The following is a 25,426-nucleotide window of genomic DNA, read 5'->3' on the forward strand; positions in this document are numbered from 1 at the left end:
CCCCAACACCAGCTGAGGGGCTCGATTTTTAGTCCTTCCTTCTTAGCAGACTGACTGACTTTGTTAAGTTAAATGGGGATAAAGAAATCTCCAATGTAGATAGATCTCTACAGGAAATTGATGGTCTCAAGTGGAACGGATATTTATGATTTCTTTTTGAAAAAATAGTATTTCTGTTTTTACATCTAATTTACTTTTCAGTCTCCCCCTATCTAACAGGCCATCCTGAGCAATGAAGGTTTTTTAAAAGGGGCTGGGGGAAGGGAGCAGGCAGTTCTGCCAAACTAATCCCGGCGGCTGGGGCTGGAAGTGTATACAGTATTTTACACTGGGAGCCCTTGCCACCCACCCTGGCTTCAGGGAGGCGCATCCTTGTTATAATTGGTGTTCAATTTCCCTTCTGGTTTCCATGGCAGTTCGGTTGTTTGGTGTGTTAGTGGTCCTTTTCATCCATTCCCAAGTGTTTGCTGAGGTTGCAGAAGGGGACAGAGCCAGGAAGGACAATGGCCTGTTACTTGTGGGATGGCCGGTTAGTTCCTGCTCAGCCTCCCCCCCCCCCCCCCCAAGCCTTTGCCACCACCCTCCATTTCCAGGCACATGGGGATGTTCCCCAGATCCGGGACTCTACCATCCGCACTCGCTCCTATTTGTTGCACAACCGTCAAGACGCCAGAAGAACATGACGAAATCCGAACTGTTGTGACACGTTCGGCAAACACCCGGCATTCACCGCTGCCCCTGCGACAGGAGAGCGGGCCAGATCTCACCCTGAGCACGACTCTTCCCAATGGGAATAAACACCTTTATGGGAAACAAGCGGGAAGAAAGCAAACCGCCAAATCCTGGATCCGCAGGGCGGGATGCGAACCCTTTATGGGAACGGGGTCAGCCCTTGGTGCCCCCTGAAGGAAGGGGACCAATCCTGAGCATCCCCTCCCCCCTGGATTACTGGTCAGTCCGGCCTCCCTTGAGCCGTCTGCAAAAGAGCTCTTTGTTGAAGGAATCTTGGGGGAATTAAGCCCCAAAGAATCCTCAGACTCTCTCTGATTTGATCACAACTCCCGCACTCACCACCAAATTCCAAATGGACTCTTACTGGCTACCCCCATCGCTGGGAATCAACTGGAGAGAGGGGGAATGAAACAAAGGGTGGGCCCGGCCTTCTGCGACATCCTCCATCCCTGGGGGAGTCTGCCAGCAATCAGTCAGGATCTTGGCAGGAGGAACGGCCCGGATCTTGAGGCAATGGAGGTCAACTCTCCCATTTTACAGATGGAAGAAACAGGCCAGGAGTGAAATGCCCCAGATAGTAAATGGCAAAGCCAGAATTCCAACCAACCCAGGGTCTTTTTGTCTATTTCAAAGGGCATAAGGGAGGGAAGTTCTTGTTACCCAGACCAGAGGAAAGCTCCCAGGACACAGCCGGAAGCTGCTTCCCCCATAGGCTGGGGATCCTCCAAAGTCCCAATATCAATGGTCTAGGAGGGGGTCTGAACCCTGCACCAACAGCCCAGCCCCCACCTGGCTGGGACTCCACCTAACCCAGGCCACAAGCCGGCCCCCTCCCAAGCCACCGTCCAGCTCCCGGTTTTCTCTTGGAGATAAGTTTCATAGAAAACTAAAAATAAATCCGGCACTTGTTAACTCCAACAGCCGTGCCCCTGAAGGTGCCACAGCCCATCCTGCCAGGGCCGGCCCACCCCCATCCCCACCCTCGTGTGGCCTCCATCTAAGGGAGGGAAAGGGAGCAACATCAGCTTCCGGGGTGATGGCTCTGCAGGAGTGAGAGCTCCTCCTTCCCCTTCCCCTCGGTGTTATCAGAAGGCTGACCTTGGAGCATCCTCCACTGCCCCCTCTCCCTCCCACTCCCAGCCCAGTTAAAGGCAAAACTGTTCAGCAAAGAACAGCTAGGGCGTTCATCTACGCTACCCCATGTCCCGGACAGGCAAGTGCCCTCCCCTCACTGCAGAGGAGGGAACCGAGGCCAAGGTCACAGCTTCTTCCTCAGGGGAGGCCGAATCCTAATCTGGTCTCCGGGTCTGCTGCGCTAACCACTACCCACACTGTCAGCCCCACCTGCGGGGTCAGAGATTTATGGCTTTAAAAGACCATTTTGGTTAAAGTTTCAAAACCAAGTGCCAAGAGGAAATCAGTATGGGTATTTCCGTCCACAAATAAGACCATTTCTTAAGAAGATTAGAATTAAAACCCTTTATTACAAGTAACTCTCTAAAACGTCTATTTCTTGGCCCGCTGCTCTCCTCCTCCACGCACGGTTTAAATGTCTCGCCGAACGGCTTCCGTTTTTTTTTTCTCATCACGACTCTGGCCCCTAAATAAAAGCCTCTTTTATGACAAGCTTAATCACGTCACGTTTTTATATATTTAAAAATAAAAGCAAGCTCTCGGTAAATTCTCCAGCCTCTTGTCCATTACTCCCCTCCTTCTACACACTGGGCATCCCTGGCTGCCCCCTCCACCATTTGGTCCTCTCCTCCCTCCCCCCCTATGATTCCCTGGCTCCTTTGCACACCTCTCTAACATCTCACCTCAGAAGCTTTCCCCAAGCCCCCTTAATGGTCAGACCTTCTCTCTGGGGAATTATCTCTGATTCAGCTGCATGTGGAGGAATTATATTTATTTCCTCTTTTATTCATTTTTAAAAACATCTTTACCAGAAAAAAAAAAGGGGGGGGGGGAAATAATCAAATCAAATCAATTTGTGGCAATTTGTGTCAAATCAGAAAAGACATTTCTCCTTTTACCCCCAAAAGCCCATCCTTCTCCTCCCAGAGGCGGGAAGCCGGACTTTTGGAGAATCCTGCCTCTTGCCAAGTTGTTTTCCTTCAGGAGACCATGGCCATGGGCTCCCTGCTCCTCCTGCTGCTGCATCAGTACATCCCAGGACCCCAGGGGGTCTCCAAAATCCATCTTCCTCTTCATGTCTCACTGTGCAATCTCGTTTTATGACATTATTTCCCACAGTTCTCAGCTAAGCCCCAATGAAGGGCACCACTCAAATGATTTCCAGTTCTTAAAGCGATGCCTTCAATATTTCTGTACATCTGAGTCCCTTCCCCTCTGTCTGTCCTTGAGCTATTGAGTAGTGGTTTCTGGGTCAGAGTATATACACAATTCAGTGAGTGCACACAAGGGAAACTGAGGCGACCAAAGTCATTCTGCCTGAGGTCTCCCTGGGTAGTAAATGAAGGGGCAGGACTGGAACACGAATCTTGATCTGATCCTCTGAAATGGAGGACTCTTCTTGCCACTCTAAGGATGTCTTTTCTTGCTTCCATCCATTCCCCCCCCCCCCCCCGCCCAGCTCTAGATGAAGCCAAATAATGACAATTTTGGGGTGAGGGACCCCCACATATAAAAGCAAACAAAGGAAGATCCAAGGGTGCAACAAGCATGGAAGGGCAGCCAGGGATGTCCAGGGTTGACAGATGGAGAGTCTAGAATGTACAAGAAGCTGGAGAATTTCTGGAGAGCTCACTCTTAATGATAATAGTAGAATTGTGAACACACTTAAAAATAATCATTGCCAGCAAAAAGTTCTATTTCACAGCCCTTTAGAGAGAGAGATATAGAAACACTTTATTCATAATTTTTTTAAATACTAAAATTTCAAAAATATCTTATTAATGAACCAGGTTAAATCTGGATACCAGAAAATAAATCCTTTTCTTTATCAAACATTAGCTTGAATAGCAGTAGCACCAGCACTCTGGGCCTGGAGTCAAGAAAACTTCCTGAGTTAAAATCCTGCCTCAGATACTTCCTACCTGGGAGACTCTGGACAAGTCACTTCACCCTGGATGCCTCAGTTTCCTCATTGATAAAATGAGCTGGAGAAGGAAATGGCCAACACCCCCAATGTCTCTGCCTCCAAATGGAGTCATGAAGAGTTAGACACAATCAAAAAACAACTAAACAAAACAAGCCTCCTCCAAGCTCCCCTTCTCCTTTCTTCCAACGAGGCAATAGGAAACGGGACCCAGAATCCCTGGGATCTCGCCCCCACAGTGCTTTGCTCCTTCTCCTTTCCATACAGTCCATCCAAGCCATTAAACCAAGGAAGTCCCTTGTCTGATCGATCCAAATGTTTCTCCTAAAAATATCACTTTACTGTTGGAATTCATAAATCCATTTGTGTCTCCAATCTTCGGTGCCATTTCTCATGACTTGTCTACACGGTCAGCCTGGGCTCAGCAAATCAGACTTGACAATGACCAAAACCAAAGTTCCTCTTCCATTTATTAGGCACCTACTTTATGCTCTCCTTTAGGCTCTGGAGATGTAGATTAAAAACAAAGCCCCCTATATAGGACTGCTTGCCATCTGGGGGAGGGGGTGGAGGGTGGGAGGGAAAAATCAGAACAGAAGTGAGTGCAAGGGATAATGTTGTAAAAAAAAATTACCCTGGCATGGGTTGGGTTCTGTCAATAAAAAGTTATTATTTAAAAAAAAAAAAAAAAAAAAAAAAAACAAGCCCCCAGTCTCAAGAAGTTTTCTTTAAGGGAGCTGAGATACAATGTCAACCATTGAATAGGTAAGTAGCATCTCCTCTATACCAGGCGCTAGGGATTCAGAGTCAAACATGAAACACAATCTCCGCCTTCAAGAACACAGAAAAATAAGGGGATCCGATATGGTGGGTGCCCAGGAGAGTCATGAAAAACCCAGGAAAAGCTGAAGAAAATGCCCTCTTGACTTTGTAGGTAGAGAAAGGTAGGTGACAGAAGTCAGGAAAATCTTTTTTGAACAGGCAGCATGTGTCCATCAACAATTATTAAGCACCTGTGTGCCCATCGCTATGCTAAGAACCCCCACTCTCACCCAATCACTCTCTCCCTTGTCTCCATGTCTCCCTCTCTGTTCCTCATTCTTTCTTCCCTCTGGCTCCCTCATCACTACCAGGAGCTCACAATCTAATGGGAAAGACACGTGCAAATAAATCCATTTGTCCCAATTTGTCTCTCCCCTCGTTTCTGCCTCTCTCTTTTCTCCCTCTGTTCCCTACCTTTCTCTGGATCTGTCTCTCTCTTCCCCTCTCTCCCCACCAGGAGCTCACAATCTAATGGAGAAGACGTCATTCAAATAAATACAGGAAAACAAGATACATTCAAGATAAACTGAAGAGCATTAAAGGAGGCGGCAGCTCATTCCCGGCCAAAATGGCAGCCCACTCTGACCCAATGCAGGGCACGTAAAGGGAAACAATGGAAAACTAGGCTGAAAAAATGAAAAGGAGCCAGCCTTTAATGCCAGGTGAAGGAAGCATGGGAGGTAAAGGGGGAAGAAGGAAGGAAAAAGAGCAAGGAGGAAAATTAAAGCATTAAGTCCCTACTGTGCGCTATGCATTGTGCTATGTGCTTTTTGCAAATATCTTATTTGATCTTCACTAGGTAAATGCTATTATCACCCCCATTTTATAGCTGAAGAAAGGGGCAAACTAGTTAAGTGACTTGCCAAGGAAGTGTCTGTGGTCCAATGTGAACTCGGGTGCTCCAGACCCTGTTCTGTCCAGCATGGTACCAGCTGTGGCTTTAAAGGTGGACTCCTGGTCACCGAAACCAGCCACAAGGTCTCCTTCGATCAGCCAGCGGCACCTATTGCCACTGATGGGCCTGGATTATGGGCATCCCAACCTGAAGCAAATGCGTTCCTTGATATACGTGCGGGTAGCAGAATGAGACGGACTGGGTCTACTCCTAGATGAAGCTTACCAGATTACAGAGGGCCAATCAATCAATAAAACTTTTATTAAGCATCTACTGTATGCCTGGCATTATGCTGAGCAAAAATCTTTTAGGCTTTTCTCTAGAGGTTCGTTTTTTGTTTTTTTAAATGACAAGTCAGGTCCAGAGAATCGGCTTTTCCTTGGCCAACGTTTTCATTCCAAATGACCAGGGAATGTCAGTGGAAAACAGTAGGTTTTGCTCCTGGCCCACTGGAATACTCAGTTTCCTCACTGTTAGAATGCAGATATTTTACTCATTTTGTCCGTTTGAACCTGCTTCGGGCCACAAAGGGAGAGGACACGAGGCGGTTAAATAACTGCACAAGTTCCCGGCCAGGTCTGGCTGGCTCCAAGCCCAGGTCTCTATCCACTAAACCAGCTGATTGCCAGAAGTGGTCCGGGAACCACCGAGTATTCCCAAAGCCGAAAACCAGTTTTGTAAAACTGAAATGGTTTCATTTCTATGGTAGTTAACTATCGATAAAAAAACAAAACAATGAAAAATAAAAGTTCTCGGGGATGCAGGATCCTTATTAGTTTCTCAGAGTACAAAGGTCCAGAGGTCGTCTCTGCCGCACACCATCCTGCCTCTCGCGTGGCTGGATGTCACTGCATTAATCACTGTATCCAATACAACAAACGGCCAAACCCGGCTTTCTTCCAAGAGAGGAATAGTGCCAGGCTAGGCGCAGATGTCCACATCTGAACTTCCCGAGTTCAGATGTGGCCTCGAACACTCACTAACTGTGTGACCCTGAGCAAATCACTTAACCCTGTTTACACCTCAGTTTCCTCATTTGTAAAACGAGCTGGAGAAGGCAATGGCCAATTGCTCCATTTTCTGCCAAGAAAAGCTCAAATGGGATTACAAAGTGACCGGATAACTAAAACGAGACTCAAAAGCCACCTCCGATCCTAGCTGAATCAGTCTTTCCACTGTTTCTCCCACTTGCCCACTTCACACCTCTAACACTTGTTTTCTTTGATAAAATGGGGATACAACCTATAGCAGCTCCCCATTGGTCTGCCAGGATGCTCTAAGGGGACCTAATATAGGGAAAACATTTTGTATATGGGATTCCCCCAAAGTCTTATCCTTTAATAACTTTCAGAAGTTACAGATTCAACAACTGTGAAAAAAAACAAGTGCTAAGGTTTTTAAATACTGACTTGCAGGGACTAGATAGGAGAAGAGATTAAGAAGCGAGGGTTTCTTATTAAAATTTAACCTACCTACCTTCTTCTGCTACACATGGTTCTAGTCAACTGAGTGTGTCAAGCTTGGCATACAGTAGGCACTTAATAAGAGCTTGTTCCTTTGTCCCCTCCCCCTCCTTATCTATTAAACCCTGTTAAAACCTTTCCTTAGCCCATGATCAGTAAAAAGCCCGAGTCTGTGACTGTGGCTCTAAGCTCAATCTTCCAAAGAATGAATGCTTTTGATGCATCCAGGACAGCTATGACGACGTGACCCAATAAATAAGCTGAATGAGGAGAGATGGGCGACCAAGATGGTCAAGCAAGAAGAGGGGCATCTTCTAATATCCCCCCAATCTGAGAGTCGAACAAAACTGGCACTTGCAGGCCACAGGACTCAGAATGCATGTCCAGTCTTGTTCAAATTCAACACTGATCACACAAAACTCACTTCATTAAATAAGTGTAAAGTAAATCTGAATCACCTTCCAAATAATTTGTATATGTTAGGACTATTTCTACTTCTGAATCTATTAAAGTTTAAATTTATACTTAGGTGTGAGGATGTTCTTTATCATGTAATTAATTTCAGTAACAGCTAAACCGAACAGACATTTCTCTGGATGATCAGTCTTGAGCATCGTTCCCATTTCACATATGAGAAAACCGAGACTGAAAAAAAAAATGGACTTCTCCACAACCCAGCCCTTTCCTCACTCTACTGTACTTCCCTGCACTAGAAACCTTTGTACTGTCATGCTATATGAAGAACACAGAACACAAACAATCTATGCGTGTTGCCTCAGAGTCTAAAAAGATTACATACACGCCAGACATGGATGATCAAATAGAAAAACGGGCCGCCAAGGTGAGGAATAGGTCAGCCATTATGGGTCATCCCTGTACGGAAAGGCAATTTTCAGTCTAAAGGGCGGTCAGTGCTTTTTGTTGCTTTTTTTTTTTTTTTTTTTTTTTAAATTAAGCCCCCTGATGCATTTTATTTTTATGTTACACATTCTCAATACCCCCTATACTGGCTTTATGTGAGCAAAGCTCACAACTCTCCCACACCACACACACTCACTCTCACTCGTTTTGTTGTTGTTTTTTAATTAAGAGAAATCTATTTTTCTCTCCCTCCCACCCAATCCCACTGGGGAGGAACAAAGAAACATTCCTTTAACAGATATGAACCACCAGGCAAAAAAAGAAGTTCCCTCAATGACTATTCGTGGCTTGTTCTGTCCCAAAAGCCACCGCTTCCCTGGAAGGGAGCTCACGTAGCACCGTCAGCTCTGGGGGAGTCACAAATGGCCTTCGCCTGGATCCCGGTTTTGGAAGCGTCCCAAGCTGCCTGCCTTCACTGGGTCGGCATAAATCGCTGCCCTGGTCCAGCTCATTTCACTTTTCATCCATTTCTGGTCCGTTTTGCTAACAGGGATCTCACAGCACCAGTGTTCTGGATCTGCTCGATTCCCTCGGCATCAGTTCATACAATTTTTTCCCTGTCTTTTTGGCCTCAATGATTTTTTGTGTCCAAGTGGACCCCATCCCATGCAGAGACCAGAACTTAACGAGCTCTGCTCCAGAGGCATCCTCAGCTTCCAGTTTTTGCCATCATATAAAGAACCTACTCATAGAATCTGCCTTCTTTCTTGGATCTCTTTGGGATACAGACCTGCCAGGGAGACATGGCCGGGGCAAAGGCCACACTTGGTGTGTGAGATTTCAAAGAATCAGAAGTCTATTTACTCATAACCCTGCCCGCAGTTTGCATGTGTAAGTATGAGCCGCTGTGGGCAGTACACCTGAAAGCAATGCTACCTCCCACGTGTCCACCAGCATGACCTCACCTTGCTGAAAGACATGCACAAATCAAGCCATTGCAGCCAAATCAAACACCCTGCGTGCTCTCAGTCACTACTTTCCTAGAAAGATACCGATTCTGTAAACGTGCCTACTTCAGTTTCATTGGTGTTGCAGAAGGAACATGGCACCGAGAGTTAACTAAGGCCTAATCCTATTTCTAACACCCGGCTAACTCTGGGAGGTTAAATAATGCAAATCATGACCATGTGCCTCAGTTTCCCTCATCTGTAAAATAGAACTATAGTTACCTGCATAACTGATGACACAGATTTGGGAAAAAATAAAATAAAAAACAGTTGCCAATTCTCAAGGACTCAGAAAAAGGTGAGCAGTTTGGTTTTTTCGCCCTACAGTCCCAACAAAGTTTACCTGCCAGGTCCCTAGACCCTACACTTAGAACAGATGGAAGAATTTCTTATGGTAAAATTGAAAAGCATGTGGGAAAAGCTTCTCATTTCACCTGTGAGGAAGGGGTTCACAAAACTCGATCCAGTGTCTTACTGCCCAAATTAGCCCATCTGCTTGCTTCCCACTCTGGGACTGAAGTCAAGCCCTACTGGCAGCAATTTCCTTCTCCAACAAGCACGGGTTCTCTCTGTCCCAGCTCTCCGCCATTAAAAACAAAAAATAAAATCTTGTAGCATATATGCAGAATTGGAGACTGAATGAAGTGAACATGCTACGTTCACTTTTTTGGTTATTTTCTCTCCCAACGTTTTTCCTTTGTTCTGATTTTTCTCTCCCAAAATAACTCATAAAGCAGTGTGCATTAAAAATAATTAGTTTGCATCTTTAACATATATTGGGTTACTTGCAGTCTAGGAGAGGGATTGGGGGAAAGGGAGGAAAACATCTAGGTGTTGTAAGACTGAAAATTATCCATGTATATATTTTGAAAATAAAAATAAATAATTTTTTAAAAATATGCAGAATCAAATAAAACAGATCTCCACATCAATGGTCATGTTCCAAAACGTCCATCTCATTCAGCACCCTGAGACCACCACTTCCTGTCACATGAGGGGTATCAAGGCTCTTCTAGAGTCTCCTCCAGTCACTGATCTTATCTCCTTCAAAGGTGCTGCCATTGAACAGAAACTGTTCTGGTTCTGTCCAGCCCACTCAGCCCACTCTGAATCAGGTGACAGAAATCCCGCCAAGTTTCTTTGGAGCCATTTCTTTTATAATAACCGCACTCCATCATACTCACATGCCATAATCTGCTGGGCCGGTGTCCGGTTAATGAGCACCCTGTTCACTGCCCGGTCTTTGCCACAATAAAAACAAAAGCTATTCCCCGATTCGCTGCCTGGGGCCTGGGCTTGGTAGGGCCGGACCCCACCTTTCTGTGGCATTGAAGCACATTCCCAAATCCCAGCAAGCCACTTTCCACCCAGAAATAAATCCAGTCCCGATTGATTAGCCATAATCGGCCACATTGGCAGATGCTTTCTCACACCTTTCTGGGAGGATTTATTTCCTTACTCCAAGGGGAGCTTCCCTTTCTAGCTGCAGGTAGATTTCTCCCTTACTTGCCTGGCAGAAACAGCCTCCCCCATATCTCCCATCAACCTCCCAACCCTCAGTCATTTATTTGAAATCCCTAATTAATCCTCCTCCTTAAGGAAAATCTGACTCTGGAGAAATTCTATCATAACCATATAACAAAATCAAGTGAGTGCATTTTAAATAACATTTAAGGGAAAAGGAGGAGGGGGAGAAGAGAGGGAAGGAAACGGAAGGAAACACCCCTGGCCTATATCTCCAGGTTGCCATGTTGAGGCCAGAGCCATTTTCAAGTGCACTGTGGTACCCTGCAATCCAGGGTCCTGCATCTGCTTCCCAAGTCCTTTGGCCCCCTTTCCTCGACTGTAACAATTAAAAGGTCAGCCGGGATGGCTTCTGAGGGCCCTTCCAGCTCCGGCTCTGGGATCCAGTGATCACAGCAACCTGCAGATGCCATCTCTGAAACGCGAGCCGAGTCAAGGCCGGCAAAGAGTCCGTCTTTCTTCTCTCCCCCGCCCCACACAAAGGCCTGCCTTCTAAATTCCAAGGCCAGGTCCGGGGCTCTATCTTCCCAAGGATGGCTCACGTTTCTCCAGGGCTTTTAAGGTTTACAAAGGGCTTTCCTAGCTAGGACCTCCTACCCCTGTCCCCATTTCCAGAAGTGACTTTTCCAGGACCACACAGTTAGACACTTAACTACAATCCAAGTCCCTGGTTTGGGACCCCCGGGGGTCCATCCAGCACCTTCCCCACAATCCCCCATTTCCAGAATCACACAGATCTTTGGGCAGCGTCATTCTCTGACCAGCAGGCCTCCAGCACCCTAGAAGCAACCGCCCACTAAGGGACACATTTTCTGCAGGTGCTACTCATTGACTGAAGGAGCTCTGGGGTGTCCCCCAATTTTCCATCCCCCCACTTAAGGACAAGTCCCATCTCTGCACAACCTAGCACAGGGGAAGCCCACACTAAATGCTCACTGCCTTGCCCAAAATCACTGGTCTGGAGCTGCAAGGTTACAAGGTTATCGGCCTTTCACAAACACAAAAACCGAGGCCTGAGAAGCCTCCCAGAGTCACAGAGAGTAAAGAGCAGAGCCGGCGAAAACGGGAATATACAAGGGCCCCAGCCCTAATTTTAGAAAAATCCTTCAGATTACCACGGGACGGTAATTTTGTCACCCAGCCCCATGGGGTGGAAGCCCACCGTTGTGCCGGATGCTCCGGCCCCCAGACAGATGCACGCGTGCTTAGGATAACAGAACTTTCGAGACCAGCTGTTCAGCACTCCTCATGTTACAGATGGAGAAAATGAAGGCCTGAGGACCAGAAGCCAATCACTGCCCTAAAGTGAGCCAGCTGCCGGTCCGGAACAGGGTCTGGCCATATCTCAGATCTCCCGATTCCTCACTAGCCATGGGATCTTTCCACCCCTTACAGGTGCTTTCCCCATGGCGGACTCCACAAATCTCAGGCACCCGAGGCCCCCAAATAACCAGCCCAGCCAGCCAAGAAAGACCATTTAGGGGAGTTACCAGAAAACCACTTCTTTCCACCCGGATTCCAGGCAACGATTTTGTGGGAAATACAAAATTCAAGACTGATTTAAGAGGCAGCCAAAAAAAAAAAAAAAATCTAGTGTTCGCTAGAATGACCATAGCCAGAAATATCCATATATCATGGAAAGCAGCTAATAGTGTGATGTTCAACAGGCAGAGGATGGGCTTGGTGGGAAGAAGTGTTGTGGCTGGGAGCCAAGGAAGTCATGTTTACCTGGATCTCTGCCTTCTCTAATACAAAACAGGTCTGATACACTACCCATAACAAGTCACAAAATGAGATCTGTCCACAGTACGTGGAAGCCCTGGGAGGGACAGACGGACAAATTCCCTCCAAAATACATGTCTCGCTCACCCAGGTATGGGGGCATAGTAAGGAACAGGCCCCCCAGCAGCATGTCAGATATAGAGCAGAATATCATCTGTGGGAGGGAGAAAAAGCTGTTCCCCTCTGAATTTTGGATCCCTGGCTGGAGGTCCAGCGCTGACCTGCTAAGGGGTTTGGCTTAAATGAACTGAACCATCTATCCTACACATGTATGCATCCTCCTTCCCCGTGGATCTGCATTCAAATCCAGCCTTAGACACACACAGGCTGTGTGATCCTGGGCAAGTCACTTGACTTCTGTTTACCTCAGTTTCCTCCTTTGTAAAATGGAGATGATTATAGCCCCATCCTCACAAGGTCGTTGTGAGGATCAAATGTGACAACATTTTTAAAGCTCTTTATAACCTTTTAATATGTTGTGAATGCTACCTATTATAAACATTATTAGTCCTTCTAGGCCAAGGAAGACTGGCTAATTACCAGAAGCAGCCTTTAATTCCCATCCCTTTCACCACAGAAATTTTCCTCCTCTTAAATGACCCCCTCAGGATTTGATATTCAAAAGAAAACCACTCTAACTTTTTTTAATATTCAAATCAAAAATGAATAAATAAAATAAATTTTTAAAAATCCTCAAATCTTTGGATAAGGGAATATTGACCCCATCATTTATTTTTCTACCTACCTCCACAAGGCTACAAGCCTTGCACATAGCAGACAATGCTGAATTGATGGATATAATCTTTCTCTGTAAACCAGATGATGAGTGATCAACATCTTAAAAAATGGTTTACTCTAGAAAATGACTGATTGCAAAATTGCAGCTTTCCAAAAGCCCACAAAAGCCAATCTTTATCCTTAGCTTAGGGAATCCAGAAAAAGAAGTACAAAGACCGGTAAGGTTGGAGAGACAGCGACCATATTCTCCAAACCAAAAATTGGGACAAATGACCTGACAAACGATACTCCTTTCCCACAGCTTCCTTCAATGTACACTTTGTCTTCGAATCAGGACCATGCCAGGAAATCCCAGGCAAATGGTCGCCGGAGCCCTAGACACAAGATCCTCTCGGTTATATATTTTATTAATTATCTTGGTTAGCAATAAATTCTACCACGCCATTAAAAGATCATAGCTACTGGCAGAGGGCATGGCAAGTGCCTCACCAGAAGGAGAAAGCCCCAGAAAAGTCAGGGGGGAAGGAAGATTGACAACAGCCCCCAGAAATGGATCAGGACTAAGACCTCCGCTCTCGCTGGCTCCACTCAAATACAAAACAAGGTCAAAGGCACTTGGAGCTACAGGACTTTCTGAACAGCGTCCCCTTCCCCTTCCTGGGGAGATAGGACCTGACCCCCAATTTCTGGGTCTACAATTATCAAAGGCTTTGAAACCAGACAGAAAATACCAACAAGGTTCAACAAAACCCATCTTTCCAAATCAGAGGTTTTGAGAGGGCCTACTCCAGGGTCCCTCCCCACACCCCTAGTTTTATTTTATTAACCAGTTTATCCAAACTATCAAGTGAAGGCTTCCATTGATCCAGTCAATCCAGTGCCTAAGGGGATATAGACAGAGCTACAAAGGCAGAGGAATTATGGAATATGGAGTATTCTCTTTTGAGATAACCTAACTAAAGGAATCTTCCCATAAAAGATTTGTCCTTGAGAAACATTGAGAATGACTGGTGAACTTTTGGCCCTGCTGACTCAGTTTCCTTTTTTATCATCTTGGGATCTACAGGGCTTACTTTTTTGAAAGGGAACTGTGATGTCATTCTTTGTAAGTTGTAGGCAACCCCGGGTGAGAAAATCTCCTTTACCTTGTTAAGCGATCCCAGGTTTAACCTGCCTTACACCCTGAAAGTGTCATCAGACCAAAGCACTGTCCAAGGCCAAGAACGGTTTCTGATTCTCCCCTGTCCAGTTTTTACACTCCCATCATCCCATGCCTTCTCTCCTGGTTCACTGAGGGCCAGAAGGGGCCTGCCAGAGTGTTCAGTCCCAGCCTTTGCTGTAGCTTCCCACTCAGGACTTCCTTTCATTCTCAAGCCTGGACCTGATAGCTAAAAAAAAAACTAAATAAATCTTGCACCATTTTGAAAAATAGAGAAAAGATCAATAAGAACGAGGAAGTCACACCTGTCCAGGTATTTGGGCAAGGAAGTAAAATTCTCTGAAATTTCAGGAAAACTGAGCCCTTCCCCAAAGCCCACCCAACTGCTGCTCAACAAGACCTATCTTGGAGCTGCTCTGTTTGGGGACAGAAGAGGAGAGACGTACAGATTTCTAATCATCGGTTTTATGGCTAACGTGGTATATCACATTCTAATGAGTCTTTAAAGGTTTTTTTTTTACGTAAAGGGAAAAAATACCAACCCCAGCTTACTAAGTCATAGCATCTTCTTAATATTTAGTAAGTAGTAAAACTCTTTTTAATTTAAAAGGTTTTTTCTTTTTAATATCCAATTAATTTTATCATTTCACTTTTTCAAATGCCAACTTCAAAGTAACATAAGACTGTCCTCTCCAAAGCCAGCGACACCTTCTTCCATCAACACCCAACAAGCAAAACCAAATTAGAAAATGCTGAGCTGTATTTTGAGGAAAAACAGTCCTTTGTTCTCCAAAGTGTCCCTACCCAGGTGCCCCATAGCCATGGAGGGAGTGAGAAAGAGCTAAATACGTTGTAGTTTAAGAATAGAATAAAATATTGCTGAATATCAAGAAAACACCCAGTTCTAAATAATTCAGAGAAGACTGGGGAAGATGTAGTGAACTGATGCAAAGTGAAGCAGAATCAGAAAAACAAGGAAGGAAGATCCCAAGCCAGGGCAAAGGATGAAAGCAAGTAGATACAGGTAAGTGGCCTAAACTTAACCCCAGAGAAGAACCCCTGGCATTTCCTTCTGCTTCCTCAAGTCAAAGGCTAAGGTATATTGTATACATACTTAGAGAATATCACTTCCTATGTTTATTCTGCTGAACCATTAATTGCACACATATACTTAGAGAATGTCAGTTTCTATGTTAATTTTACTGAACTATTAATTGTACATATATACTTAGAGAACATTTCTGTTTGTTAATTTTGCTGAACATTAATTGCACATATATACTTAGAGAACATCAGTTTCTATGTTAGTTTTGCTGAACCATTAATTTCATATATACTTTGAGAATGACAGTTTCTATGTTTGTTAGTTTTCCTTAACCATTAATTGCACACATATACTTAGAGAATGTGAGTTTCTATGTTAATTTTACTGAACTATTAATTGCACATATATACTTAAGAGAACGTTTCTGTTTGTTAATTTTGCTGAACATTAATTGCACACATATACTTAGAGAATGTCAGTTTCTCTATGCAATTGCACATATATACTTAGAGAATGTTTCTGTTTGTTAATGTTGCTGAACATTAATTGCACATATATGTTTAGAGAACATCAGTTTCCATGTTAGTTTTGCTTAACCATTAATTGCACATATCCGTCAGTTGCTATATTTGTTAACTTTGCTGAACCATTAAAAAGACTTTTTTTTATGAGAAAAGGGTAGAGGCAGGAGGCAGCAGAGTCAGAAATTAATGCAATGCAAAAACACTATGTCTTCAAAAATTAGCTGACAAAGCACAAGGTAGCTTGTATATCTAATGTGGCAACGGAGAAATGATAAAGTACACACCGAGAAGCAGAAATAACGTGGATAGCCATCGATTGGAGAAGGGCTGAAAAAGCTGGTTCAAGAACATTGAAATTATTACTTCACCATAGGAAAGCATTCAGAGAAACTCCTATGAAGTAATGTCAAAAGAAGGCACTTAGGTGCAACTAGCACCAGTTTACAGGGTGACTCCAGGAAAATGAAATCAAAAATTATGGAAATGGTTCGACTAAGCGTGGCCCTGAGCAAGTAGGAAGAAATAAAGAAGGAAGGTCACAAATCCCCGCCAGCCAGATGGTTTTACCCAGTTGGTTAGTCTTTGTTATAGAAGAGGGATTATTACCTAGAAACATAGTAAAATAATTTTTTTAAATCAAACATACCCTTAAAAAAAAGACAACAAAGAACACTCTTTTTGTTTTGCTTTTGTAGCTTCCATAAAAATATCTCAGTACCTAAAAGCACTACAACACTGAGCCACGGAAATTCAAGCATCTCTCATGATGAGAATGTCATTTTCAAAGTAACTCTTTTGAGCCCTATAAACCTCACTGTATTGGGGAAAGTGTTGATGGGGGCTTCAGGGGTTTATGAACTTGTTTGGGGAATATCTGAATAATTATTTTGATATAATTAGTTTCTTTCGTACCTTCTGTATTTGTTTAGATGCATTTAAAACATCTGAGGAGGAGGGATCCCCAATCTTCAAAAGATGGCAGTGGTGTCTGTGGTTCCGATCCAATAACTCGGTCCCTAATTTAGGCCGACTCCCATCCCAGGTTGAGATCAGAGGCTGAGAGTTAGGGACTATTTTAAGGTGTTTTACCTCTTCTCTGAATCGAAAAATTTAGGTAGCTACAAAAGGCCGGACATTTAAAGCTGATCCCTGCCCCCACCCCATCTGGCTTACCCGGCTTGTATCTCCTACCCATGGGAAACACCAGCCATGCTCCACAGCGCCCTGGGCTGTGTGAGGGCGGCCTCTGTCATCTTATTAGGGCCCAAAGAGTTCACCCAACAAGGTCGCCTTGAGTGGGGGCCCTGCTCAACTGAGAAGTAACTGTTTCAGCTCGACCTCGCCATTCGGCCAACAGACTGGGCCGGCCCCCTCGGATGAACTTTCCTCCTTCCCCAATATCCAGCCAAGGTTGTTTAGTTTTGAACCCTGTAAATGATACCTATAAACTCTCTGGGGGGAGGGGGAAGAAATGAAGAAGGCGGAAGGACAGGAGAGGAGAGACAGAGAGTGAGAAGCAGAGAAGAAAGAAGAGAGAAAAAGAGGGAGGGAGAAAAAGATATATTTTTTTCTCCCTCCCTCTCTCTATATATGTATATATAGAGGGAGGGAGAAAAAAAAAATATATATATACATATATATATATATATACACATATATATATACATATACACATATACATATATATCTTTTTTTCTCCCTCCCTCTATATATATAAAAAGAGAGAGAAGGAGGATGGGAGGACGGGAGAGAGAGAGGAATTCAAAAACTGTCAACTTCTTTAATCATTCCCTTTGGACAAGAGGCCTGGTTTACTAAGCAACCAGGAGCTTCTTTGGATGTGAACATACATACATTCCCACCTTTCCAGCAGAGCTGCCCACTGGGTGTAAAGGTAACTATCCGGAAAAGGGCCCCGGAGTCCGTCCCAAGGAGTCCCACCTGCTCAGGAACGGGGGATGCACTGAGGCAGACCCCCTCCCTTTCAGTTATAGATGTCTGATGGCTTCTCCAGCCTGCTACTAAGACAGCCCTCAAAGCATCCTCAGGAACCCTCCACACTTGACTCTGGCCGAGCAGTAGCCAATAGCCTTTGGCCAGGCCCCAGTATATGGCCTTTCCCGTCTCCATTTTCCAGGCCTGAACTTCAGAGAAATAAAAAGAAGCCCTTCAGAATCATGGCCTTGAATGTGTCAAAGAAAATACAGAGGATGACAAAGAAAACCAATTACATGGAAATTGTCTTCAAAATATCAGCAAAAACCTACCACCGGTTCCTGACCCCAGTTTAAAAAGCCCCGGCTGGATACATGGTCTCTCAATTCCCTTAGCTCTCCAAATGGGGGTCCCAGAAAGAGTACCAGTAGCCAGCCATGCCCTCAGAGGAGCTGGTTTGGGGTCCTGACTTGTGTGACCTCAGTCAACTCCATTTCTTAGGATCTCATTTCCCTCATTCCCCGGCCCAGGAGGTGATCCATAAACATTTCTCAAATTGAATCTGGAGGGTGATGGGAATGGCCCCAGCAAGTCTCTCTCTCAGGTCTTTTCAGCCTTAAAATCTATGGTCCTGGGTGACATGTGTTGATGGTCATTAATAAGAAAGTCTGCAAGCTTTGCAGTCTCAGGAACTGGGTTCAAATCCTGACCTAAAGTCATAAAACTCCTTTTCTGTAAAATGGGGCTATGAGATTGGGCTAGCTGCCCTCAGAGTCCTATCCACTTCTGATCCAAGTCCTACGGGTTTCCTAAGGGAGAAGCTCATTTCTACTAAGCCCTTTCCTAAGGGGAAGGGGAAGACAGGGCGGGGATTCTGCCTGCAAACCAAAGTGCAGAGAGGTGACCCCCTTGGCAGCCGGCCCTGCTGAGTTTCCTGTGAGGGATCTACTTGGGAGTTTGCATTTCTGGAAAGATATTTATTCTTCCAGGGCAAGGCCAATCCTTGCCCACTTTCCCCCAGGGCCTTTTGCAGAAGCCTTTCCCCAGGCCCTGTGGGCCTAAGGGGGAGCAAGATTGTAATCCTCTGCAGTTCGGCGGAAGAGAAAGGTCACCCTCCCTCCCCAACCCGGTGCCAAGCTTGGTTACAAAGTTTCTCCAGAGCAAGATAGCAATTTTTAAAAACAATGGCCTCCCCCGGTGGAGGCAGAGCTCCTGCTCTGCACAGCAGAGCTGGCTACAATGTCTTCCCCTCCCCTGGCCGGGCCTGCATACGGATCACCGGGACCCAGGATGCATTCCAGCTTGGGGGCGGGGGGCGGGGAGAGCTGGGAAAGCGAGCAGGAAAGCCTCAGCCCCCCCCCCCCGCCCCACCCCCACCGCCCCAGGAAATGCTGATCACCTCGCTGATCATTAATTAACCTTCCTCATTTCTTCCCCAGCTGTAAAAGGCTTTTTATTTGCCAGGGCCCAGGGCCCCCGGCCACTAGAGCAGCAACAGTTAGGCGCCATAAAAAGGGCAGCAGGAGGGGGATCAAAGTTGGTCCCCGAGTTCCTAAAATTTTATGTTGCAATGACACAAAAAGGGAGCGTTTCTCAGGGGCAGCCCCACGGCCCTGGTGACACTAACCCTGACGGAGACCCAGGCAACCAAATGGCTGGGGAGGGCGTGTGGCAGGCCCAGGCCCCGGCCCTCTCCCAGCGCAGGGAAAAAACACTTTGTTGCAGCTCCGCTCCTTCGCCCTTGTGCAACATCCTGTCTGGTCTCCCCACTGACCCAGGAAATTCAATGTATTTGTTTCAGGTGCTCCCACATTCTCCCAACAACGCGCGTTTGATTGCACTTCTCCTTTCCCATCAAAAACAAAACAAAAAAGGTTTGGACAAGGAACCTGCTACAGAAAACCCAGCTTAAGCAAACTCGTCTCTTACCAAGGAAGCCCTTCTGACTCAAGGTGCCTAGGACGGTACCAGAGGTGGGACTGGCTTTTAACTGCTACACAGGCCGATTTTTTAAATTCATACATGATAGCAGAATGCCTCCTATTTTAAGACAAAATCATTTGGGAGGTTTGTTTGGGTTTTTTTTAGAGTCGATTTTTTCCCCCTCAAAATTCAGCAAGACTTCATTCAAATTTTAAATTCTTCCAGAAAGATCGGAAAATATCCAGGAGTGACCCATGGGGGAAATGGTTCTTTCTGAAGGGGGAAAAGATTCGGAAACATCCCCGGGGACAAATTTCTACTAAGCTGATCAAAGTTTTTTTCTTTTGGTGGCAAAGCGTTTGAGAAAGCCTTAATAAGCCCAGCAAAATCAGATACACACCCTTGAATTATGTCTGTCAGTCACCATAAAATAAACAGAGAGCCCTGAAGTAGCTAATGGATTATTTTGAGACCTAAGAGGAGGACTGTAGCAAAAGACCATCTTTCTAAACAAGAAGGTATTATTAGAAACTGATTAGAAACATATTAGAAACTGATCACTATTTTTGAAGGAAGAAATTGACTAATTTCTCCCCCCCACAAGAGCCCTGCAATAAAACACCTCTCTCCATATACACATGTGTGTGTATCTATATATACCTATATATAGATACACCCACATATATATATATATATATACACATACACACAGGTATATATATATATATATATATATATATATATATATATATATATATACCTCTAAGCAAAAACAAATTAATCTTTCATGTATTTTTTTAGTCTGCTAACCCTAAAAATCTTTTTTGAATTAACTCCATAAATAAAATTAAATTCCTGGAGCAATTTTCTTTCAATACTCATTAGAAAGAGGAAGATTTCTTTAAAAAAAAAAAAAAATGGTGGGGCAGAGAGAGCCAAAAAGAAAAAACCAACTCATATAAAATATTGCTGTTAGTAGTCATTGAGTATTTAGCGTGTAGAGAACCAATTATTTCACAAACTATTTTAAATGTGGATAGATTAGCAATTCTTTAGCCCACTGTTCATTTGCTATCCTTAAATGGAAAAGTCCATCCACTATATCTTCCACTCAGTCCAATATAACAACAACAAAAAAATAACCCATGCCCCAGGGGGAAAATCACCCACTACCCAAGTAACTAGCTGTCCAGGTTAAGGGTCAACAAATGCCAGCTCCCAAGAGGAAGCTCTCCATAGGCACAAGATGAAGGCCCTTTTTTATAAACATATACACACACACACACACACACACCCCTTAATTCCAAGCTTTAAGACTAAAAATAATATTTCCAACTTGTCATTTCTCTCAAGTTCCAACAGCAATTCTTTCTCAGGACTGGCTGGTAGAATTTCATGAATTTTCTCCAGTGAATAAAGCCACTGGGGGGAAAACCTTGTGGGGACTCGACCCTGGGATCTACCATTATTCACTGTTACATTTTTAGTGGGCAAGAATATTCACTTGTTTAATTCTTCAGGGGGAAAGGAAAGGACTGGAGTTTCAAGTCTTTGTCACAGAATTAAACAGAGGGGTAAAATCCAAGTTCCCCACCCCAACAAAGAAGTAGTAAAAGTAACACCCCCAAACCCAGCCTAAGATCGTTGTGTTTTTGTTTTTGTTTTTTTTACCAACAGGGGACTGGCTAGCACAACTCAATTTCCCACTCATCATAAAATCCACTTGAATTTACCCAAGTAGATCACCACAAGTAAACTTTTAACTAAATGAAGCTGGCGCCCACCAGACTTTTAGGCACGTTTTAATTCTCACCTACTAGCAATGTCTTTTTTTTTTTTTTTTCCCTGCCACTCAACAACTGCATTTCAAAATGCTCAGCGGCCGTCCACAAGTTAGGACTGAGCGAAAAGGCCACAGGTTATTTATTCCACGAGGAAATTCAAGGACTGGGGGGGTGGGGAGGGGAGAAACAGATAAGAAAACTGACTCAGCAACAAAAGCATCTTCAATCCCTCCCCAGCCCCTCAATTCCCCCGGCTGCAGGCACCTCACCTTCCCCCACCACCGAGAGTGCCCCGGGTCCCAAGTAACAACAGCAACGACTAAAATGCCTGACAGTGGGAGGGGGCGAAGGGGGGAGGGCGGATGGGGACCCAACTGGCCACCCCAATTCTCCAAGGGGAGTCCCAAATCGAGGCAAACGTAGACAGCTCCACGTGTGCACGGGGAAACTGTGTCCAACACCCTTCTTAGCTAAAGTAAGGCCTCCGAGAGGGAAAGCGGGAGCCAGCGTGGGTGGGTGTTGAGGGCAACTGTGCAGGGCAGGAGAACTCTGAGCTTGCTCAAACTTTGTGAGTTAGGGAGTTTTGTGGGGAGAAGCAATTGCAATATGACCAAGTAAAAAGGCACAGGCCCCTTACCTCTTTCTATTCCCAGTCCTCCCAAATTAAACTAAATGCCAATGGGGCAGCCCGGTGGTGGGTTTCGCCGTAAGGGAGGGAAGGTCTCAGCAAGGCCCCAGGCCTCGGCTCCCTCTCCGCCCCCATTTTTCCGGGGCACGGATGAACGGACGCGCGCACACACAAACTCCCAATTATCACCAATTATCTAATACATCATAGAAATTCGAGGGAGGGAACCAAGAAATCCAATGTCCCTGTTTTACAGGCGAGGAAACTAAGGTACGAAAGGGGAGTCGACTAGCTCAAGGTCATCCCAGTAACCACAGGCCCTTGGAATTCTAACACGGAATGTTCCTAAGAACCTCCGTTCGACCAGGGGGCCCCCGGGCTCCTCAAGCTGTTGCGGTGGAGGCCCCCGGAAAGCTTCGAGGTCTCCCCGACTCCCTCCCCACCCCTCTGTGGACCTCAGTTTCCCCGTCTGTCGGAGAGCATTGTGCTGGAGGCCTTCCCTCGCGGCAGCCGCACAGCCACGGATCTCTCCGGGGGGGGGGGGGTGTCTCCGGGGGCATCCACGGCCGCGTCCCCCGCGGAGCAACGTCTCGCGGCTCCAGGCCCGACCCGGCCCGGGCCCGCCCCGCCCCGGCCCGCCCCGGCTCCCGGCCCGCCAGCTCACCTCGTCGTCGTGCTGCTGGCAGTAACTGACCCGCTCGGGGAACACGGAGAGGATGGAGAAGGGCGAGCCGGGGAAGGTCTGGCTGAGCGCGAGCTGCGCCGCCGCCGCCGCGGCCGCCGTGTTGTTGGCCACGGCGGCGGCGGCAGCGGCGGCGGCGGCGGCCGGGCTGCCGAAGCGCTCGATGTAGTGGTCCTTGGTGAGGCGCACCCGCTGGTGCGCGCGGACGCAGTTGTCGCACAGGTGCTCCTGGCAGTCGAGGCAGCGCGAGCTGGCCGGGTTGCCCTCGTCGCACGAGCTGCAGCGCGCCTCGCTCTGGCTGTGCGGCCGCCGGAGCATCAGCGAGGACGAGGAAGAGGACGGGGCGGAGGACGGGGCGGACGGGGCGCGGGACGCGTGCGGGTGGTCGCGGTGCGGGTGCTCCCGGTGCTGGTGCTGGGCCGGCGGCGGCGGCTGTTGGGAGGAGGAGGAAGAAGGCGGCGGCTGCTGCTGCGAGGAGGAAGAAGAGGAGGAGGAGGAAGAAGAGGAGGAGGAGGAGGGCGGCGGCTGCGGCGGCTGCAGCGGAGAGCCGGCCGTGGGCGGCGGCTGCGGCTGCGGCTGCGGCGGCGGGGGCGCACGGGGGTGGTGGTGGTGATGGTGATGGTGGTGATGGCGGGTGTTGCCGCCGCCGCCGCTACCGCCGCCTCCGTTGCCGCCGCCTCCGCCGCCGCCGCCTCCTCCGCCGCCGCCCACCACCACCACCCCGCGGCCGTTGTTCTTGGGCGGCGGCGTCTCCTCGGCCGCCACCACCACGTCCAGCAGGTTGCTCAGGAGGAAGTTGGAGGAGGGCAGCGCGTCCATGCCCGGCGAGTCGCGGAGCACCACTTTCTGGTCGCAGATGGGGCAGCGCAAGTGGAGGGGCTCCCCGGGCGGCCCGCCCGCCGCCGCCGGGTGTCTCTGCGCCTCCAGACACTGGCGGCACAAGGCGTGGAGACAGGGCAGGACGTGCAGCCTCCGTGAGGACGAGGAGGAGCAGGAGGAGGAGGAGGAGGAGGAGGAGGAGGAGGACGCAGAGGCCGGGCCGCCCCCGCCCCCAGCCCCGCCCCCGCCCCCGGCCGACTCGGAGGTCTGCGAGGACGGCGGCGACGTGGCCGAGGCGGAGGAGATGCGAGCCCGCGAGCCGCACTTCTTGCACTGGGGGCAGAGCTGCAAATCTGGCTCGGAAAGCGAAGCCATTTGCAACCAAAACAAGAGGAGGAGGAGGAGGAGGAGGAGGAGGAAGCGCTGGGCGGCGGGTTGGGGGGAGGAGGGGGGAGAAGAGACGGCCGAGCAACCAGCTCACCCAGAAAACTGCTTCAATTAGTCTTGCGATTTGAGAGCCAAGTCCTTCCTCCGGGTACCTGGGAGATGGCCGGGCTTTGCAAGCGCCCCCCACCCCCCACCTATAGTTAACCTTAATGCTGTTTACATTAAATAATAATATCGATTTCCCGGAGCGATCAATAACTGACACAGATTCGCCTCCTTTCCCTTGGGTCAGCAGCTGACAACGTGGTTAGTGTCTTTTCTAGAACACAAGTGCCTAGACAAGCCTGACCAAGGCTGGGGGTAAGGGTCAGAGCCGCCAAGAAAGGGGGGGCGAGGGACTCCCCGCTCAAACCTGAGGCCAGCTGGAGGTCGACTGGTACTTTATACCCTAACGAGAAAATGTAGCTGGGGGGCAGAGGTAGGGGGGTGTGGGGAGGAAAGGGGTTGCGAGATCCTACTCCCCGGACTAGCCCCCCCCCCAGCCCGAGAATCCGAGGTGGTTTGGCTTGGGGGGGGTCAGGGTTGTCTTGCTGCTTGATTAGGTTTCACCTGGGGCTCTCGTCTCTTCCCCTTAGGAGCCGAAAGCAGCCTCCAAAATAATGCGAGAGCGGGCCTCCAGCGAGCGGCCAGCTCCCTTCCTCCCCTGCCACCGCACGTCTGGGGGCTCCAATTGCGTCGCGGCCGGGTGCCGAGGCTCGGAAGGGTGGCTTGGTAGAGGAGAACCTCGCGGCAGCTCCCGGATGCCCCCCGCCTCGCTCACGCGTGGCCGTGTTATTTCCACCCGAGTTCGGGCCACGCGGCAGTGGGGGCAGCTGCACGGGGCACTCTCCGCGCGAACCCCACCGACTACGAGGAGGGTTAACTCCGCGGGCGGCTGCACGCGCCCCAGCCTGGGGGATCGGGACCCGGCGATGGCACCGGGGGTGACGCGCGCCCCGCTCGCCTCGGTCTGGGTGGCTTTGGAACGCCCGGCGGGCTGGCGGGCTGGCGGGCAGGCGGTCAGGGGCTCGCGCGTGCTACCCGCGCGGCGGCGGCGGCGGAGGCTGCCTGTGCCGCGCGGGGCCGCTGGTCCCCGCCGGCCGCCCTGAATTATTCATCCCCAGGAAGATATTATACCTTTCGCCGGTTCGGGCGGTCGTGCAATGCTATCCGAGCACACCCCCACCGGCGCTGCCCCCTCCCCCTCTCTCCTCCTCCCTCGGGTCTATCTCCTCTCTCCCCTCTCTCTCGGACTCCAACCTTTGCCGCGATGGGGGATCACGTTTCCTTTGTCATCTTTGCATTTCGCGTTTTCTTCCCTCCCCCCCCGTCCCAGTTAAATGCCCGCTGCAGAAAAATGCCCAGGGCCTGGTGTGAATTAGGAGCCGCCGGCCGTGCACGCGTGGGCCTGGGCCGCGGCGTGGAGGGGGCCGGATTCCCACACCCGCACCCTAATCCAGTCCCGGAGCGGGGCCCCGCGAGCGCCGCGGGGCCCGAGCTCGGGGGTGCCCCGAGCCTCGGAGGACCTGGCCCAAGGCCGCCGCTCACAGGCGCTGTGTGATAAACATGTGTATTTCTCTTGTGTGCATGTGTGAGTGTCTGCGCGCGCGCGCGCGCGC

The 25,426-nt window shown here is 48.2% G+C and overlaps 1 protein-coding gene across 1 annotated transcript in view; it reads right to left on the reverse strand.

Moving 5' to 3' along the window:
• Positions 1 to 24,221, reverse strand: part of TRIM71 (tripartite motif containing 71) — an 80,384-nt gene extending 56,163 nt beyond the window's left edge. The window contains exon 1 of the mRNA XM_031940443.1: positions 22,545 to 24,221. Within this exon, the coding sequence (XP_031796303.1) occupies positions 22,545 to 23,756 (1,212 nt within the window). The 5' untranslated portion in view covers positions 23,757 to 24,221. The remainder of the gene's footprint in view (positions 1 to 22,544) is intronic.
• Positions 24,222 to 25,426: the final 1,205 nt, after the last annotated feature.

This window comes from Sarcophilus harrisii, chromosome 5 (genome assembly GCF_902635505.1).
Source record: "Sarcophilus harrisii chromosome 5, mSarHar1.11, whole genome shotgun sequence".
NCBI lineage: Eukaryota > Metazoa > Chordata > Mammalia > Dasyuromorphia > Dasyuridae > Sarcophilus > Sarcophilus harrisii.